This window comes from Acartia tonsa, chromosome 2 (genome assembly GCF_053477335.1).
Source record: "Acartia tonsa isolate MP-2025a chromosome 2, ASM5347733v1, whole genome shotgun sequence".
Lineage (NCBI taxonomy): Eukaryota > Metazoa > Arthropoda > Copepoda > Calanoida > Acartiidae > Acartia > Acartia tonsa.
Window position 1 is genome coordinate 16,026,211 of NC_137261.1, and position 20,889 is coordinate 16,047,099.

At 30.5% G+C, this 20,889-nt stretch overlaps 1 protein-coding gene across 1 annotated transcript in view; it reads right to left on the reverse strand.

Annotated features, from left to right (window-relative positions):
* The window catches only part of LOC145305661 (1-phosphatidylinositol 4,5-bisphosphate phosphodiesterase zeta-1-like), a 68,715-nt gene that overhangs the window by 25,458 nt on the left and 22,368 nt on the right, over window positions 1-20,889 (reverse strand). Inside the window, exons 7-18 of the mRNA XM_080147370.1 lie at window positions 18,148-18,210; window positions 15,314-15,362; window positions 10,971-11,020; window positions 10,280-10,374; window positions 9,592-9,702; window positions 9,091-9,242; window positions 8,640-8,715; window positions 8,013-8,081; window positions 7,206-7,271; window positions 6,822-6,938; window positions 2,833-2,913; window positions 2,238-2,321 (exon numbers count right to left, since the gene is read on the reverse strand). Of these exons, the coding sequence (XP_080003496.1) occupies window positions 2,238-2,321; window positions 2,833-2,913; window positions 6,822-6,938; window positions 7,206-7,271; window positions 8,013-8,081; window positions 8,640-8,715; window positions 9,091-9,242; window positions 9,592-9,702; window positions 10,280-10,374; window positions 10,971-11,020; window positions 15,314-15,362; window positions 18,148-18,210 (1,013 nt within the window). The remainder of the gene's footprint in view (window positions 1-2,237; window positions 2,322-2,832; window positions 2,914-6,821; window positions 6,939-7,205; window positions 7,272-8,012; window positions 8,082-8,639; window positions 8,716-9,090; window positions 9,243-9,591; window positions 9,703-10,279; window positions 10,375-10,970; window positions 11,021-15,313; window positions 15,363-18,147; window positions 18,211-20,889) is intronic.

The window sequence follows — 20,889 nt, forward strand, 5'->3', positions numbered from 1 at the left end:
GTGTAATTAACAGTCCCTTGGTTTGTAAAGTTATTTAATTTACAAATAGACGCACTAGTGTATCTTATTTTGATATAAAAACTACTATTTTATAAATGGAAAAAAAATATTCAATAGAAAAAGTTTTGGTCCCCTAAAATGAAAATATTTCTTATCTTAACCCAAGATCTTATTTATTTATTTTATATATAGAAAGGATATGTTTTAAAATATATTCTTTCAGTGATTGAAATATAATTTTAGATAAAAATTAAACAAGTTTAAAGATATCATAAATGGAATTACTACTTTTTACTATTAACATATTTTATAATGTATGATTTTTAAAGAGAGGTCTATTATGAGGTCATTAATCTAAAATGAGTTGAGCTGAGAAAAATCAACTCTACAATAAATAATATGTAGTCAGTTTTTTGTCTGTGGCTAAAGATCTCGGATATTGCTGGTTTAAATTGATTAAAATTTTCAGGGAATGTTTTTAGATATTTTTTGCAGTGGTTATTGTCAATTTTCCTGACCTGCCACGCTCACCCCTAGAGGCTAGAGGTAAATCATTTAGTGTAGCATATCAGAGAGAGAGAGGGGACAATGGGCTGTTTATTGCACTAGTCCCCAAAGTTTTATAATATCGTTTTCTTATGCGTTGGCTTTAACTTTGAAGACTTTAGTGAATTTTGATTGGTTGATACATTAAATTGAGTGTTCAAAATGTTTCAACCGCTTATTCTAACCCACAGAAGGGGTAATTTTGTGTACCATCATTGGGGGAATAAATCAATTTACCGGTCATTGCCTTATCCCTGGTAACATATGCATAATGATGGTATTTGTAAAGCTTGATGATGAAGTGAATATGGAAGGATGCAGGGATTTAAAGGGATAAGGCATTGGCCGATAAATTAATGTATATCCCCAGTAATGTCAAACAAAATTAGCATATCTTTAGATTACAATAAGTGGTTGAAACATTTTTACACTCAACTTAATAAATCAACCAATCAAGATTCAATAAAAAGCCCCCAAAGTTACTGAGCCAACGAATATAAACGTTATTTGAAACTTTGGGAACTAGTGTAATAAACAGTCCAATGTCCCCTCCCTCCTTGGGTATGATGATTGTATAATCTTATAATTTGTCTTGCAATGCTGTTGCATTAGATTTTTTTTATCATGGATATGTTCATGAAAAATAAATCCATATTTATTTGGTCTTTATGATTTTAAAATGAAAGAAGCTCTCTAATACAATTAACTGATGTATGTGATATGATGATCCAAAGAAGAAAACATCTTTTTTTTTAAACTGAAGATAAATACTGGGATAACACATCCTCCCCAACCTTCACCATCCCTCCTATTTTCGGCGATGCCCCTAAAGATTAATGACGATTGTACTACAACTGCTTAAAACATTAAGCAACAAATTCTCAAATCATTAACCCTGTTTTAGCAACTTATAATTGAGCTTGTATGTTTGTGTTTGCATATAGAAGTTTTCTGTTGTATATAAAATGCTGATAAATGCTCTTGTGCTTTTAATTGCATTTGCTAGAAAAAAAGCTTAGGATAAGGTATAAATAAATATAATTAAATCAAGGAGATTAAAACACATAAAATTTGAAGCTGTTTATGGTGCCTATAAAAAATTAAGCCATACATTACAAATGACCACTGATAGGGCAATACACAGACTAAATTACCAATGACATTATATCATACATTTTAATTGAGCAATGGTAGGCCAATAATTTTCTATAAAACAATTCCATAAATTCATTTTTAATAATATCTAAAAAATCTTGCTGAAAACTACTTATCATTAGGTTACATAGATAATATACAGACAGTGAAAGGTAGGATAAGCTTTAGATAACTTTATTTACGAATTTCTAATACAAAAGGACATTAGAGTAAATGAATCATAATGAAAACAATCTAACTTCTAGGTGCGGTTAATGTTATTCAGTAGAGAACATATTCATAAAATAGCCCATGATGTTCGGACATACCTGGTTATATAGTTGCTGTGCTACAAATATTTTAAAATCCCCCCACCTTATATTTCAAATCCTCTGGAGATGGTAAAGATTTCAGACAGACCTAGTTATATAGTTGCTGTGCTTCTAAAATTTTCAAATCCTCCCACCTTATATTTCAAATACTCTGGAGAAGGTAAGGATTTCAGATAGACCTAGTTATATAGTTGCTGTGCTTCAAATATTTTAAAATCTGCCCACCTTATATTTCAAATCCTCAGGAGATGGTAGGGATTTCAGGTCGGGATCTACTGCGTCCGTATAAAGTAGGTCACCGAGAATTTCCTAAACATTAAATATTTTTTTTGTAGAGTCTAAATAAAAATCGAATGTAAAGACGACAAAAAGTAACATTTGTTATAGCAAAAAATGATAAAGTTGACATATGATTTCAAATACACGTCCTTATCAAGGAGAATTCAGTATGGTTTCGAACCCGATTGCTATCCTCTGGATTAGAACCAGTTCTCAGCGATAATACAATTTTCCATGGTTTTCAAAAATCATATAATTAATGTCATTTTTGTTAACACTGACCTTTTGCCTCTCAGAGAAAAGAAAACTGGTTTTAATATTCAAATTTTTTATTTTGATTTAAAATATTCGCGGAAAGCTGTTAAAATACGATGCGATACATAACTATTATGAAAAGAAAATTAGTAAAGCCAAAGTCTTATAATTTTTCTGGTTTATGTAAACTGTACATAATTTTTCAATTAGTCTATTCTATCCAACCAGTTAAAAAAACAGAAAGAAAAGTTTCTACAATTATGGGCTGGCTTCATACTTTATATACCTTCATTAGAATGGCCATTTGGTCTTGTTGTTCTCTTGTTAAATGATTCTCTATTGATAATATCACAGGATATGGAGAGGTCTAAATATAATATAATATAATATAATTTGGCCATGTTGTTCTCTTGTTAAATGATTCTCTATTGATAATATCACAGGATATGGAGAGGTCTAAATATAATATAATATAATATAATTTAGTCTTGTTGTTCTCTTGTTAAATGATTCTCTATTGATAATATCACAGGATATGGAGAGGTCTAAATATAATATAATATAATTTGGTCTTGTTGTTCTCTTGTTAAATGATTCTCTATAGATAATATCACAGGATATGGAGAGGTCTAAATATAAAATAATATAATATAATTTGGCCATGTTGTTCTCTTGTTAAATGATTCTCTATTGATAATATCACAGGATATGGAGAGGTCTAAATATAATATAATATAATATAATTTGGCCATGTTGTTCTCTTGTTAAATGATTCTCTATTGATAATATCACAGGATATGGAGAGGTCTAAATATAATATAATATAATATAATTTAGTCTTGTTGTTCTCTTGTTAAATGATTCTCTATTGATAATATCACAGGATATGGAGAGGTCTAAATATAATATAATATAATTTGGTCTTGTTGTTCTCTTGTTAAATGATTCTCTATAGATAATATCACAGGATATGGAGAGGTCTAAATATAATATAATATAATATAATTTGGCCATGTTGTTCTCTTGTTAAATGATTCTCTATTGATAATATCACAGGATATGGAGAGGTCTAAATATAATATAATATAATTTGGTCTTGTTGTTCTCTTGTTAAATGATTCTCTATAGATAATATCACAGGATATGGAGAGGTCTAAATATAATATAATATAATTTGGTCTTGTTGTTCTCTTGTTAAATGATTCTCTATTGATAATATCACAGGATATGGAGAGGTCTAAATATAATATAATATAATTTGGCCATGTTGTTCTCTTGTTAAATGATTCTCTATAAATAATATCACAGGATATGGAGAAGTCTAAATATAATATAATATAATTTGGTCTTTTTGTTCTCTTTTTACATGATTCTCTATTGATAATATCACAGGATATGGAGAGGTCTAAATATAATATAATATAATTTGGTCTTGTTGTTCTCTTGTTAAATGATTCTCTATAGATAATATCACAGGATATGGAGAGGTCTAAATATGATATAATATAATATAATTTGGCCATGTTTTTCTCTTGTTAAATGATTCTCTATAGATAATATCACAGGATATGGAGAAGTCTAAATATAATATAATATAATTTGGTCTTTTTGTTCTCTTTTTACATGATTCTCTATTGATAATATCACAGGATATGGAGAGGTCTAAATATAATATAATATAATTTGGTCTTGTTGTTCTCTTGTTAAATGATTCTCTATAGCTAATATCACAGGATATGGAGAGGTCTAAATATAATATAATATAATATAATTTGGCCATGTTGTTCTCTTGTTAAATGATTCTCTATAGACAATATCACAGGATATGGAGAAGTCTAAATATAATATAATATAATTTGGTCTTTTTGTTCTCTTGTTAAATGATTCTCTATAGACAATATCACAGGATATGGAGAAGTCTAAATATGATATAATATAATATAATTTGGTCTTGTTGTTCTCTTGTTAAATGATTCTCTATAGACAATATCACAGGATATGGAGAAGTCTAAATATAATATAATATAATTTGGTCTTTTTGTTCTCTTTTTACATGATTCTCTATTGATAATATCACAGGATATGGAGAGGTCTAAATATAATATCATATAATTTGGTCTTGTTGTTCTCTTGTTAAATGATTCTCTATTGATAATATCACAGGATATGGAGAGGTCTAAATATAATATAATATAATTTAGTCTTGTTGTTCTCTTGTTAAATGATTCTCTATTGGTAATATCACAGGATATGGAGAGGTCTAAACCTAATCTATAATACAAAGTATATAGCATAATGTCTGTCCGTCCGTCCGTCCGTCCGTCTGTCTGTCCGTCCGTCTGTCTGTCCGTCCGTCTGTCTGTCTGTCCGTCTGTCTGAAGCTTAAGATCTTGGTAACCACTGAACTGATTGGATTCTACTCTTCAGGGTGTATACCTATCGGTCCTGTGGTGGTTTTAAGCTATTTTCTTGGGGGGTGGAACACCCCAAACCCCCCCAAAAATTAACATTTCCCCCCCCCCAAAAATTTTTTTTGTATTTTTTTCTAATTTTAATGTTTTTTAAGTTTTTATATAATTTTATATATGTTTTAAATTTTTTATATCTTTTTATATTTTGTTATACTTTTTTATACTTTTTTTATATCTTTAATTTTTTTCTTCTTTTTAAATTTCTTTTCTTCTTTTAAACTTTAGAGAAAAGGCCCCTAGAGGCTAGGGGCGAAGCCGCTAGTATAATATAATTTGGTCTTGTTGTTCTCTTGTTAAATGATTCTCGATTGATAATATCACAGGATAGGGAGAGGTCTAAATATAATATAATATAATTTGGTCTTTTTGTTCTCTTTTTACATGATTCTCTATTGATAATATCACAGGATATGGAGAGGTTTAAATATAATATAATATAATTTGGTCTTGTTGTTCTCTTGTTAAATGATTCTCTATAGATAATATCACAGGATATGGAGAGGTCTAAGGAAAGAGGACAATTTTAGATGACTGTATGATAAATTATTTTAGAAAGATTTTGATACAGTTTGACTATAACAAAGCCCTTAATATGTTTATTTTAAAAATTGTTCAGTATATCTTTTTCCAGTATGCTTTGAAAGCGATTTATATCCGGCAGACTAGAACCGGTTCTCAGCCATAATGAAAAAAGTATGTATACTAGGGCGGGTTCATATCGGAATTAGACAAAGAGGGGATGTGCAACAGATAAAACTAACTTAAATAAAATTTCTGACCGAAAAAGAATAAAAAAAAATTGAGTTTTAGAACACGACCACTTAAAAATGCAATTCATTAATAAAAAATATGCGATATTTAAGCCCACTCCACTTATTATCTCAGTTGCTTTTAGTACTAGAGGGCTAAATATTTTTGTGCATTTTCCCAGTTTAATAATGAATATTTGGCTTCCTTACCCTTTATTTACCAACCTTTTATCAACGACCAGGCATATAATTGTATAGATATTTAAATGAAAGTAAAAAATTTATTGAATCAGAACTATGGCTTCATGGTGCTCCCAGGAAAGAACTTGAGGAGTAGAATCAGAAACTTTTGTTCATTTCAAAATATCTTGTTCCTAGCCTTAGAAATGGCTAAAAAACAACAATTTTTTAAGGTTTATTGAGAATTGTCCAATTTGTAGAGGTTTTTAAAGATTTTCTCAGGCTAGAAACGAGATTTTTTCAAATGGTCAAAAGTTCCTGATTCTACTCCTCAATGCCTTTCCTGGGAGCACCATGAAGCCATAGTTCTAATTCATTAATTTTTTGACACCCATATACAATAGCTATACAATTGAATGTCTGGTCGTCAGCGGTTTTAAGACTTAAGATAAATTTTAAATCATCCAGAGGTGTATTATACTCATATAAATTTGCAGATCCCCGCTTTGGTCTCAGAAAAAAAAATTTCCAAAATTGACCCACCCTAATGTATATATCATCATACTCGGCATCTCGGAGCAAAAGAAGTAGTTTTAATCTTATAATTGTACATTTTTTATCCGCGGAAAGCTGTTTATAATACGATGCGAGAAATAACTATTCTAACACCAGGGAAAATTAGGTTCGCAGCCAAAAAAGTTAAAAAATTTAAAGTAGCTGGAAATCAGCCATGTAACGTCCAAAAAATAAATGAAATAAAAGGAGAAGAGGTAAAGAAAACACTAATTAAAAAGAGATGGATAATCCATCATTTTTATGACGTCACAAGGATGATTTTTAAAAACACTTTGTCCAGCTACAAATAAAAAAATTACCTTGAAAGCATAAGGTTTTATAGCATCACTGAGGACATGTCTCAACTTTAGTTTGGAGGTCAATGTCCAGCCGTGATAGATCACTGGCTCACCATCGTTCCCGTTCCAGCAATCCAACTAAACAGATAGAATATATTCATTAGATAGAGAGATATACATAAAGAAAGATAGATACACAAATTTGATAAGGAGATAGAGGGGTTAAAAAACTTTATGTCCCCACCCTTTGTGGACCCTGTGTCGACTTTCAATTTGGTCTTTGAATATAAGCCTATAGCGCCGGAAATATTAACACAGCCAAGTCGCAACAAAAGAGCAGAAAGCAATTTACTAGCCGACGAAAAATGCCCGCAACGCTGACAAGGGTTAAACATCTAATTTTACCTCAACACATCTACACCCAGCAACCAAAGCTCTGATATAACCATCTATTGAACTATCACTGGTAACCTAAATATTTTTAAAATAATTTTTAATAATTAGAATTATTTGAATGACTTAATAGTTATTTATCACATTGTATCATAAACAGCTTTCCGCAGATTTAAAAAAAAGATTAAAACCAGTTTTGTAAAAAAAACTTATATAAATTGTATGATTTTTGTTTAATATTCGTGGAAAATTGAATGTAATACAATGCTAAACATGTTGGCTGAGAAACGGTTCTAATCCAGCGGATATTAATCAATGTCAAAGCCAGAAAAATCGATTGAAAATTACCTCTAAATCACATTATTTATATGTAACTAGTTTATTTTATGGTCACAATAGAACTATTCAATTTTTTAAACTTTGTTATTTGTAATTATGTTTAAAATACTCTAAAACTATTGAAAATTGTAGTACAAATTTGTTTCAAAGATTAATTCATTTGTTTTTCTATGTTGGCTGTACTGACTTGCTGACATAGTCTAGGTTTAGATTTGTTGCGCTACAAAGATAAAGAAGGTCATTTTTTCGCGTATTATCCGTAATGTTTGTTAGCATTTAGTCAAATGCTCTTATAAAGTCAAGCTAATGTTAATTTTGAACATTTCACATATATAAATTAAGTCAAAATTAAGACAAATTAGACTTTATAAGAGCATTTGACTAAATAATAACACACTTTACTGATTTAATAAGCGGATTTGACTGGAAGCTTGCATACAACTTTACGAAAAATACGCGAAAATTACGACCCTTTTGTACCTGATTACCAACTAGATAAGTGTTGTGAGAAGTGTTTATATAGTAGTCACATAGAGGCTGTGTCATATCCTAAATATATAGTCATGTAATAGCAGGGTTCGGAAGCCGCGCGTAAGCCGCGTGTAAGCCTCAGTGAAATCTTCATTTTATCACTATAAAATTCAGCTGGATGTATAAAACTGCTCTTTAGCAGACAATCCTTCTTTCTGAAATTTCTTTTTCTGCTCACAAGCAGGTTTAAAACTGAGGCTTATGCGTGGCTGAGTCGCGGCTTTCGAACCCTGTGTAATAGTATGACTATGATAAAAACAAAAAAGCTTTAATTTTTTTTGATGGGGCATGTAGAGACCTTTCTACAGACACCTTAACTAGGTTTCTAATCTAATCCTTGCCAATTTGCCATTAAAAAGACATTTAATCTCCATGTAGAGCAAAATTTTCCACAAGGGCTAGGTCGCGAGCTGTAGTACTCTGGAGAGATGAGTAGATTCAAAGTTCAATATTGTTTTCTAATTAACATTGAGCAAGCATTGGATAATTTTTATTAGTTTATGACCAAAAATGTAAGGTTTGTATAGAAAAAAGTGAAGCGATTTTAAAAATCTATTCCAGTATCCCTGGTCTAACCTGGTCCACTTGAAGTATATTTGAAGTAATATTAAAAAGAGAAGAGCCCATAAGAAATCTCAGAAAACCTTTCCAACTAAAAAATCATAAAAAAATATCAATAATATTATTTTAATAATTACTAATATTCTAACAAGGCCAATTTTATTCCAAGTACAATTCTAACCTGATATCAACATTTATAAGATCAGAGCATTATATGTGTTTCAATAACTATAGTAATAATTTCGTTGGGGAGCTCAAAACCCTACCAAGACTTAAATATATAAATAATATACACAAAAACAACTTTATGTGATAACATGGAGAACTTGATCAGTTCAGAAGTTATCAAGATCTTAAGCTTCAGACGAAAATCCTTTACTACTTTATTTTACAGGATAACTTTTAAATTGCAGATGTAAAAAGTCTTTCTATATAAATGAGATTCTTTCAAAAAAGATTTAATTACCTCATGTAGAGATTATTAACTTTCTTCAGAACTTTCTCATCCTTGATTTCATAATCTTTGATGATGTTAAGACAGTCAGTCTCGTTGAAATCCACTTCACCCTGCACGTTGGTCAGAAACTTCTCCAGTTCATATGGAGTTATTGCCAGACCCTAAATTTAATAAAAAAATACCTTTGGTGGAAGCTGACATTATACATACAATAAAAATGACCAATGAGAGGCTAACATACAGAGTAAATTATCATTAGAAGGCCAGTATACATTTTTTTAACTGACCAGTATGACGTCATTTTTATAGCCACTATAAAAAGCATCTTTATTAGATGAGTCCATGTATATGGAGGTTACGTTATAATAATTTGCTCAGATGTTAATAATATAAATAATTATTGTTACATTAGGTACATTGACGTATTCTTGTTATGTAGTCGCCTCGCTAAAAAAATTTTAACATGTTCTTTTTGCTATACATATTTGTGAATATTTTATTTTTAATTACCTTATATTTATGAGAGACCTCTTCAAAGATATCACTAATATCTGGTCGAGATAAAAGTTTATGGAAAAATTTTAGAAATTCTTTTTCATCTAACACTTGTTGTTCTTCTACCTATATTAAAAATATGTTATGCAACTTAGTAAAATCCTAATTTCTAGCAGATATTGTCCCTAAATTATATTAATTACAATATTTTATATTTAGATGGAAACACAATTTTTGGAATGTCTTTAGAAAATTGACTTAAATGATACTACCCTTCAAATTTTCCCCCAATTTTTCTACCATTTGAAAGATTAAATTGGAAGTAGGGCTAAATAAAGCTGGAATTGTTTAAAAGTAACAAATTTTTCCACCAAAAATCTAAATCCACTCAAAGGGTTATTTAATTTACAGTAAATTTGTCTGACCCTTAGATTAGTCTTATTAATCTTATAACATATGATCAGTTGTCTTTTTGTAAAGACTTTCTATTTTAGTTTTAAGAAGAAAAATTTTTTTTAAAGAAGGGTAGTCATTTTTTCTTTGGGCGATTTTTTTTGGAAGGGTGGAGATGCCCTCTCCTAAAATAGTTTAACACCTTCTTTGGGCCTATAAAAAGCTTCACTGTAAAGGAGAATTTTATCAGTTCTGCGCTACAGACAAAAAACTTACTTCATTGCATATCATTTTTAAAAAATGTTCACACCTCAGATTTATGAAAGTTAGCTTCATCGAAAACCTTTTGAACTTCGTCAGGTTCCATGTAAATGTTGATTTGTTTTAATAACAACGTGAACTCATCTAAATATATAAAGTACTAGCGGCTGGGTACCTAGCATCTAAGGGCTCTGCATCCAAAATGGGCAAAAAGGGACAGAAAAATAGCTTAAAACCATCCCAGGAAATGAAATAGCATAAAACCATTGAGGAACCTATGTGAATCTCAACTCAAACGGAGAACCCAATCAGTTCCGTTGTTATTAAGATCTTAAGCTTCAGACAAAATACCCGTACTTCTTTATATAATAGAATAACAATCAAAGCGTTTCAAACATTTGGCAAATGACAAATGTTTGACTGTTTTTAGTATAGCTGGATATAAATTTTTTATTTGGATTATTCATATATCTAATAAAATTAAATTTTCTAATATATTAATGCAAGGATCAGACAGACAAAGTGAGTTATCTTTTATGACAGTCGAGAAAATACATTTCTCAAAGCAGACAGACCTACGGACCAATTGTGCATGAGTAACGGGAATTGGCATAAAAATCTTACATTCAACATTCAATAAATCATGTATCCCCCAAAGTATTACAGACTGACTAACTGACAGACAGACAAAGATAATTATAGAGTAGCTTTGCTTCTAAAAAAATTAAAAATTTACTTACCCAAAAATAAATATCCGTTTCTACTTTTATCAGCTGTGTTAAATATATTTCTAATAATACAAGAAAAAAGAAATTTAATTTTAAGATTAATTATACACAGATATCCGATTTTTGACTAACCAAGATGGGTTCTTAAAAAATAATGCATCACTGAATTGGCTATAGAAGCCAGATCACAAAGTTTCAAATGTACAAATTTGTCTATAAATTTAAAGAAAAGTATTCTAAAATCATAGAATGGTTCTTAACAAAAGATTTTATTTAATTTTTGTAGATTTTTTATATGATTTTGGAGGATTTTTTACAATAAGTTTGGTGATCTTGCTACCATAGCGGGTTCAGCGACCCAATTTTTAAAAAGAATTAAGCGATATTCAACAGTTATAGAAAATCCATTTTCATCAACGTATTTCTTAAATTCTTTGGATTATAATTCAATTATACAATTATAGATTTAGAAAGGACAATGTGTCATTAAACCTAAATTTAAATTAGAACTATTTTTATTTAAACATGCATAGTCGGATTACATACACTAAAACTATGGCAACTACAGGAATATTGAGTAAGTAATCTATTATACAAAGTAGCTTGATGTCTGTCTGTCTGTCTGTCTGTCCGTCTGTTCCTCGATCTCGGTAACCACTGAACCGATCGGATTCTACTCTTCAGTGAATATACCTACTGGTTCTGTGGCGGTTTTAGGCTATTTTCTTGGGAGGTGGGACACCCGCAACCCCCCTCAAAACAAAAAAATCTCCCCCCATTATTTTTCCCCCTTTTATAGAAAAATCTAAAGGGATAAGACAATGGCCGATAAATTGATGTACATCCCAAATGATAATACACAAAATTACCACTTATGTGATTAAAACAATCAAACACTCAATGAATAAACCAAATCAAAATCTTTTAAAATTACCAAAAGTTGCTAAACCAACGAACATGAATTTTTGGGGACTAGTATACAAAACAGCCCATTGTCCCCTCTCTCTGCATCCTGCCTCTTTTCTATCTAAATACAAATTCTTTTCCATTCCTATAATTAAGTTAAGAGAGAGAGAAAACAATGGGCTGTTTATTGCACTTGTCCCCAAAGTTTTATAATAACGTTTTCATATTTGTTGGCTTAACAACATTGGGGACTTTAGTGAATTTTAATTGGTTGGCTAATTAAGTTGAGCGTTCAAAAGTTTTTACCACTAATGTTAATCTCTTAAAAGATAATCTTGTAAATCATCAATCATTGGGGAAGTACTTTAATTTATTGGCCATTGTCTTATCCATTAGATCCCTGAATAAAGTTACTTGACTTCACAACAGTGAATACAAAACTTTGATTAAATGCAGAAATGCAAAAAAAGATGCAAAAACTTTTCAACAATTCTTTTTGTATCTCTCTTTTCCCTCTCAATTAAAGGCTTGTAAGCCGTTTTTATGAATTGTCGATAATGCTCGACTCAGGAAGATAAGACATTAATGTAATGCAAATGTACGAATTGTTGACTTTTTGGCGACTGTGGTAATTTTTTTCTCTATAGTGTCTCAAAATCTGACGGCCGCTTATTTTGTCATATATTGGTAACAATTGGTGAAGTAAGGCTTTGATGTTGCTGCTCCGAATGCAGACTATGCAAAAATCTGCATGTGGCTGCGGCTGCCGAGCCTTGCTATATTTCCTTTAATTATTCTAAATATATATGTATGTACATTTTTATTTCATCTTTCTCTATCCAAACATTAGATTATTTAATAACAGATCTATAGTATAGATGTATATACAGATAACTACCCCCCCCCCTTTTAATGTTCTTTTTCGTCTGCTAGCACTTTTTTTCCTGCTACTTAATATTCCCAAAGACCCAATTGAGAGTCGGCACAAGTATTTTATTTTAATGATTTAATAATTAAGACTTATTTGGATTAATTCTCATACATATATTCATCCTTTGAACATTAAAGGATTTTTAAAAATTACAGCATGATCCTAAAAAAATGCACAATTAGAGTTTAAACAATTTAGCAGGGATTTAAAGGGATAGGACAATGGCCGATTAATTGATGTACATCCCCAATAATGATTCACAAAATAACCCCTTCTGTAGAATTAGTTCTTGAAACATTTGAACGCTCAACTTAATAAGCCAACTAATAAGTCCCCAAAGTTGTTAAGCCAACTAATAAGAAAACGTTATTTTAAAACTTAGTAATAAACAGCCTCAAAAGAGTAAGAACTCCAAATGTACAAAAAGGCAATTGTCCTCTAACAATTAATTTTTATTGTTTTATAGAGAAAAGTGCAGTTAGGCTATTACAATGCATATTTACACTCAAGTTTAAGGGATGCATTGTGGCAGATCTTTTCATTTTCTTGATAAATAAAAATTACAGAGTTTATTACTTTTTGGGTTTGACAATAAATAGAATTTAAAAAAAACATATCATGGAAAGAAAACGAGTTTCGTCCTATTTTCACAGTAGCTTTTCTCTTATGTCTAGCCCCTGAGGGGCCAATTTACTAACTCTGCGGGGCAATCATTAACATTTACATAAAATAATCTATTAAAAGCTAATATGAAAATACGACGAAACCCGCTACTTCGTTTCTTTTTCATGATCTAACTTTTTTTAGAAGATTCAACAACCTTATTTCATCATATTTTACTTTAAAAGAGTGATCTCAATTATAAAGCTGAACAGTTTGTGATTTGCAGCCTTAGGTCAATATGATAATAGTTATTCATCGCAACGTATTATAAACAGCTTTTTGCGGATATAAATATGTAAAATTATAAGATTAAAATAAGTTTGTTTAGCCCAAAAATTCCGAATGTACGGGCTAAAAAACTGGTTTTAATCTTATGATTGTACAATGTACATCTTTATATTCGTAGAAAACTTGATATAATACAATGGTATAAATAATTTTTCAGTATGGCTTCTAATCCACCTGATATTAATCGGTTTCGAAATGATGCTGGAAAAAGCATTATTTTGATAAAATTTTTTCAGTTTTGTTTTGTTTATTACACTTGTCCCCAAACTTTTATAATAACCTTTTTTATTGAACTTTGATTGGTTGGTTCAATAAATTGAGTGTCCAACTTTGCAACCACCAATTGCAATCTACAGAAGGGATAGTTCGTGAATCATCATAAGAATGTAAATCAATTTATCGGCCATTTTCCTATCCCTTTATATCCCTGAAGAAGAATACTGCAGATGCAGTTTATAAAAAGAATGTGTATGCTTGTGTGTGTAGTGGAAATTTATTCACTTATTTATATTTACAAATGTTTTAGTTAATTTTCATATTTCTTTACTTCCTAGCTATCAACAAAGTACATTTGGATTTGATTTTCATTGATATTTAACATAACAAAGGGAGTAGTAACTTTCGCAATATTGCCTAAAATTGTGAGCAAGCTTCCAGTCAAATGCGCTTATTAAGTCTAACTATTCTTATTGTTGACCAAAGGCATAGTAGAATTTTTGACTGGAATCTTACTCACAACTTTACGCAATATTGCAAAAGCTTCTATTCCATTTGTTTTAATTTAGATTTTTTAAATTCTATGCCCTCATAACATTTTAATTGATAATTTAAAAGTATAAAGATACTTTAGATAACGTAATTTCATTTAAAGCTCAAACTAGTTTTTAAGGAAATATTTTAGTCAGAAACCTATGAACAAATAAGTACTTTATTTATTGCTTTAAAGCTATGCTAAGGTCAAACTGCTTAATTTAATAGAAAAGTTATGTAAAACTATCATCAATGAAGATTTTATTCCTAAGATGTGAAGATAGAAAAACAAACAACAAAATTTAAATGAAGACAATGAAACTAGAGGAACAAAGAGACTAAAAAATCAGACATGTGACGTCATTAAAATGTGTGAATATCTTTTTTTGGGGTTTTCTTTCTTACATTTCCTCTAATCTCCCTTATTTTTATGACGTCACGTGGCTGATTTTTAAATCACTTTGTCCCTCTATTAATGAAATAGTAATTGAAAACTCATTTAGAAAATGTAATAATTTTGGGGAAGTTTCATAGGTTTTTGGGAAAATCCTTAAACTTTGTAAATGGAGAAAGTCATCAAAAATCAGACATGTGACGTCATAAAAATGAGATAGATAGGACCAGAAGTGGGAAAGAAAACCCCTAAAAAAGAGATAGATAGATGTCGTCACATTTCCAAAAAAATTGCATTAACTGCTGGTAGTCTTTGTTTTATTTAGGTGGGGGGGGGGGGGGGGGGGAGAGAGTTATTACTCTTCCATCCTGTAAATCCTTGATTATAGTGTAAATTTGCTGATTTAAAAAACTTTTCTTGTTCCTGAGATACAACTCATATTCTTTTTGATATTCCACCTCCTTCATACATTCTGAAAATACAAGAATATTGGGTTAGGGCAATGGGGATTTATAAAAAGAAGAGTAAAGAGTTAAACAGGGAATAGTAGCTTACGCAATAATCCGTAAAATTGTGAGCAAGCTTCCAGTCAAACTGTTCTAAATGTTGACCAAACGCATAGTATAATTAAACGCATTTAAAAACAGTTTGAACTAATAAGCGCATTTGACTGGAAGCTTGCTCACAATTTTACGGAATATTGCATAAGGTACTATTCCCTTTTAGTACTTTAATGAATATGCTATTGTTTCTGCTCATAAAATGACTTCTTAGGAAATTTATTGTTTCTCAGTTGTTGTTAAAGATAAAAGGATGAATTTTGTTATTGTATATCTACTTTATGCGTTTGTCTCTCAACCACGCTTTAATTTGGGAAATGTCATATTTTTAACATTTACTGTTTATGGATGTTGGCATCCTTGTTACAAAAAAACTGTGCAATTGGTAAATCATTAATAACCCTTTGATTAAACATAATGCGATTTAAAAAAGAACTCAAAATCAAACAAAACCTGGATATGACATCTATAAAAGCGAAGCTCTGAAACGAAAGGACAGACTTGCAGAGTGACAGAACTTAATAAGCAGAAACTAATGCACAAGTCTAAACAAAATTTTAATAAATTCGTTGCAAAACTGCGTAAATGCATGATACTGGTTAAGGATATATGTACATACATTTTCAGGACTTTTTTATAGTGATGCTTCGTTTATTACATTGTTATAATAGGAATCAGTATAAAAAAAAATAGATGAATAGGATAATTATAGCAGAAAAAATTCCTTGTTTAAAGCTTTTTTCTTAGCTGAAAGTCTCCATTTAATTCAACCTTAAACTTGTCCTTTGGATCCTGGAGAATAAGAAAGAATAAGAAAATAACTGGCAGTTATACAAACCTAATTTTCTGGAAAATTTAATCTTACGGTTATTTTTGTTCTTTCCTACTCTTCAGTCTCGCTTACTTTTGCCCTTTTTACATGCAAAGCTTTTCTATAATTAGGGTCGGCCCGTCCGTCCGTACGTCACGGACATTTAGCTCTTTTCGTTAATTTAAATAGGTTAGAATTGTCCTATCGATTCCAAACTGTGCTTGGTGATTACTGTAGTAGTAAGGTATGATTTTTATGCGATAAAATTTTCCGATTGATATGTTCTTTGGAATACTGATTCCTAGGACAACAAAGCACAATGTTATAACGAAGCATCTCTATAATTAAGTCCTAAAAATGTAATTCGTCCTGTACTTAAGCAGTTTCTCAACAAATTTACTCACAACTTGTTTCGATTTTTATACATCTATATTCTGATAGTGTTAATGTTCGTTTGTTTTACAATTTCAGAGCTTTGCTTTTCTGGGTGTTGTCATTCCTGTTAAATAGCACAGCTTCTCTATAGTTAGACCAAGGTACTTATAAAAATCTTACATTATTTACCTACTAGCTGCTAGGGGCACATGAGGGGGAGGGAGGGCTGACTTCGACTACCTATTGTTTATTTTAGATTTTTAAAGAAAAAATAAAATATTTTTTTTGGAAGGGCGGGACATTTTTAGGGGGTTGGGGGAGTTGAATACCCACCCCCCATTTTTTGTGTTAGTTTAAAAGAAAAAAAATAAATTAAGTAACATCAAACATACAATCTTGTTCTTTGGTCGCACGACCTAAGTCCTATCATTAAATGGTAATGAACTGCGCCTGTTTATGAACCAACCAAGGCATTCCCCCCTACTCTAACTATCACCTTCCCGACGACGAGTGGATGCGCTACGTGTTGAGCCACGGTAACGGGTAGGATACTTCATTAAAGATATACATACGATAGTTTTAAGATTAAATTTTTGTCTGCCTAAAAATAAGACGCCAATTACTTTTTGTTGAGATTTTATCATGCGCTTTTAATGCACAATTTTGTCCTAGTGAATATTTTAACTTATTCACTCACACTATCTTTCTATCAGTTTTAAAAGCGAAGCTTTTCTATAAATAGGCTTCTCTGTCCGTAACGGCTAGTTTGGTTCGTTAATTTAGACATGTTAGAATTGTAAAATCGAGTTCAAACTATGCATCATGATTCCTATAACAGTTAGATATAATTTAGAAAGCGTTGCAACCCTATAATCGTTGCCAGAATGAACGTACGTTCATTTAAAATATTAACATTTTGGATATTTTTTTGTTTGATATAAATATTCAATTCATCTGCGATGTTCGTTTGTCCTTCCTTCTAATTTTACAGCTTCGCTTTTATGGGCGCTGTCATCCTTGTTTTTTTTTTACATTTGTCACTGTTTTCCTTTTCGATGTTTAAATCTGTTTAGATTTCAAGTCTTTTCATGTTAAAATGGTAACATTTGAAAAAAAAACTTGTATTCAAATTGTAAAAGTCCCTTAGATATTTTGTTTAGTAGCGCAGCTACTCTATAATCTCAAATGTCCGCCCGTCTGTCCGTCCGTCAGACACGAAGTGTGGGAAACGTGATTTTCTCGGCTCCTAATCAAGATACACAGCTGAAACTTTTACCGTCGGTCTGTTAGTCATTATATAAAATATAATAATCAAAAAATATAAAAATATGTTAGTAACTTTTTTTTTCAATAACCCATTCTTGATTTTAACAAATGCTATTTAAATCTCCTTGTCCGTGTTCATATCCATGATTTTTTTGTGCTTCGCTACTTATGCCTGTTGTTATTCTTGTTTAATTCAAATTAATAAAAGAATACTTGTTAAAATACTAATAATAACAAATGCTTACCTATAAGTTGTTCAATTGCTTCGTACCATGCATCTCTATCGTGCTTGTTTCCAAATACTAGATCTACAAACAAATTATTATTAATTTTATATGCCCTATATAATTTAAAAATTAATGTTAGTTGTTAGGTGATTGCCCCGGAAGTTTAGTTAATTGGCTCCGCAGGGTTAGAGCCACCCTCAGTGGCTAGAAATAGGGGTAAAGCTACTGTAAAAATACGACGAAACGCCCCTAAAGAGGCGTTGCCAAAAAAGAACTATAACCAATTATTGGATTATAATATTTGTAGAGCATTTTAAATATTGAAAAATTATAATGATGAAAAAACACTAATTAAGATGTTTATACTTTTTGTTTTTGCCGAATATAAAAAACTTAATTTTACAACTAATATTAAAAATTTTAAAACACAGTAAAAACATAGTGATTATATATTTGCTAGTTGTAATAGAAGCAGTTATTTATGTATTTATTTATTCATACTAATTATAATGTAATTGATAAAAAAATAGCATGACAAATATAATAGTTGTATGTATTTTTTTTCTTTATATTGGGTATTATTGCTTATTAGAATAGCGTTTAGTAGTTTAAATGTTTGTTATTGAAAATTATTTCGTGAAAATTTCGTGTAAATTGAGTTTTCTAATTGCATAATAACATATGTGAAGATTAAACTTTAAAAAATGTAAGCTAATCTAATTCATCCTAAGGCTTATATACACATTAGAATAAAACACTAGAGGGTTAAATAAGTGTATGTCTCCATCCCATGGACCTTGTGCCGACTCTCAATTGGATCTTGGAAAATCAACCAATAATGTCGTGAATTTCAACTCAGCCGAGTATCAGAAAACAATTTGCTAGCAGACAAAAAAGGTCCTTGGAAAAGGGGGGCAGTCAGTTATCTGTATTTACATTTTACATCAGTTTAAAAAAAAAATTTTAATAGAATTTTTAATATTTTCAAGTATTTTGTTGAGTAAAAATTTAATCTGTAATTCAAACAAGAGTTTATTTTTGTTATTACGCAAAATAAAAGTCTTTGTTGTGTGACTTATAGTTGGAGTTAAAAACTATTTGTATTAATTATCCTGTGCAAATGTCCTGTCCTTTCCAGGGAATGAGGGGACATTGGGCTGTTTATTACACTGGTCCCCAAAGTTTTATTACAACTTTTAAAAGTGAAGTTTGGTTGGTTGGATCATTAAGTTCTGTGTTCAAACATTTCAACGGCTCTAATTGTCATCTACAGAAGGGGAAATTTTGTGTGTTATTTACTAAGTATATTTGCGATAACTTATATTTAATGAAATCTTCCAATTTTTAACCTGTTCAAAACGGCCTGCTTAATTGCTTCAAGATCCATGTCAGATCTATATAGGAAATAAATGTCTATAAATGAGCTCAAGTTTTCCAAGGACTATTCGTTAAAAACTCATAGTGCTCCAATAATCCATAATAAACTCTCATTGCCCAGAACGATAACACCCATTATTTTACTTTATTAAAAACAAATTCATTTTTTTCATTTCATGTTGCTATTTACATTATAATGAAGTATTTAATTTCTAATCATAAAAAAGAAAATTTAAATTTATGATATAATAAATTTAAGAAAACTCTGTCTTAAAAGAATTCGATTGTGGCGACACTTTGTGTGTTCAAATATTGAACTAAAATTGTAATCATATAATAAACCCTTTGGTGATGGTAATGTAAAGAAAAAAATATAATTTAAAAGATCTTTTTAAGATCATTTAAATTATTAAATATTTACTTCCGTTTAAATAGTAATGCCGGGTGAGGAAAATAGATTTATTAAGAAATATATATGCATATAGAAAACTAGCCAATAGGGAGATAGTTATATCGAGCCAACTCTAGTCATTAATGTGGATGTACATCAATATATCGGCCATTGTCTTATCCCTTTACATCCCAGTATCCTTTTTTTCAGGTATACAGGGATGGACACTAGCCAATATATTCCTTATTTATGACTTCTAAACCGATTGATATCCGCTGGATTAGAACCGGTTCTAAGCTATACTGAAAAAGTCTAAACAATCAGCCATGTTACGTCATAAAAATGAATGATTATCCATCTCTTTTTAAAGGGATTTTTTTTTCACTTCTCCTCTAATCTCCCTCATTTTTATGATGTCACATGGCTGATTTTTGAGACACTTTGTCCCGCAAACTGGTTTTAATATTTTAGTTGTACATTTTTATATCCACGGAAAGCTTTTTTTACTACGATGCGATAAATTACTATTATACTTCTCTCAGTGTGTAAAATTCTGCCAATTAAAATATGTAAGATGGAAGTAGGTTTAGGTAGAAAAGTTTTAAGATTATTCGGTTATTAACAGTTTCGTGACATCGCCTCTTAAGTGGCGTTTCGTCGTATTTCTAGCCCCTGCGGGTGGCTCTATCCCTGTGTAGCAATCATTAACATTTACCTAACCTAACCTAACCTAAAACAACCTATCAAGAGCTACTGTGAAAATACGACGAAACGACCTTTCAGATGCGGAAAGCCTTATGGATGAAGCTAAGTACATACTAAAAATAATAATTACTCCCAAAAGTATACAAAAATGGTTCTTAATGTGTTAAAAAAATCCATTTTAAAATCTTGATTTTAAGGATGATTGCCTTTAAGATGCTCCTATGGGTAGTGATGGTGAGCCAAATGTTATCAAAGTGCATGACCATGATGACAACTTATATATTGAA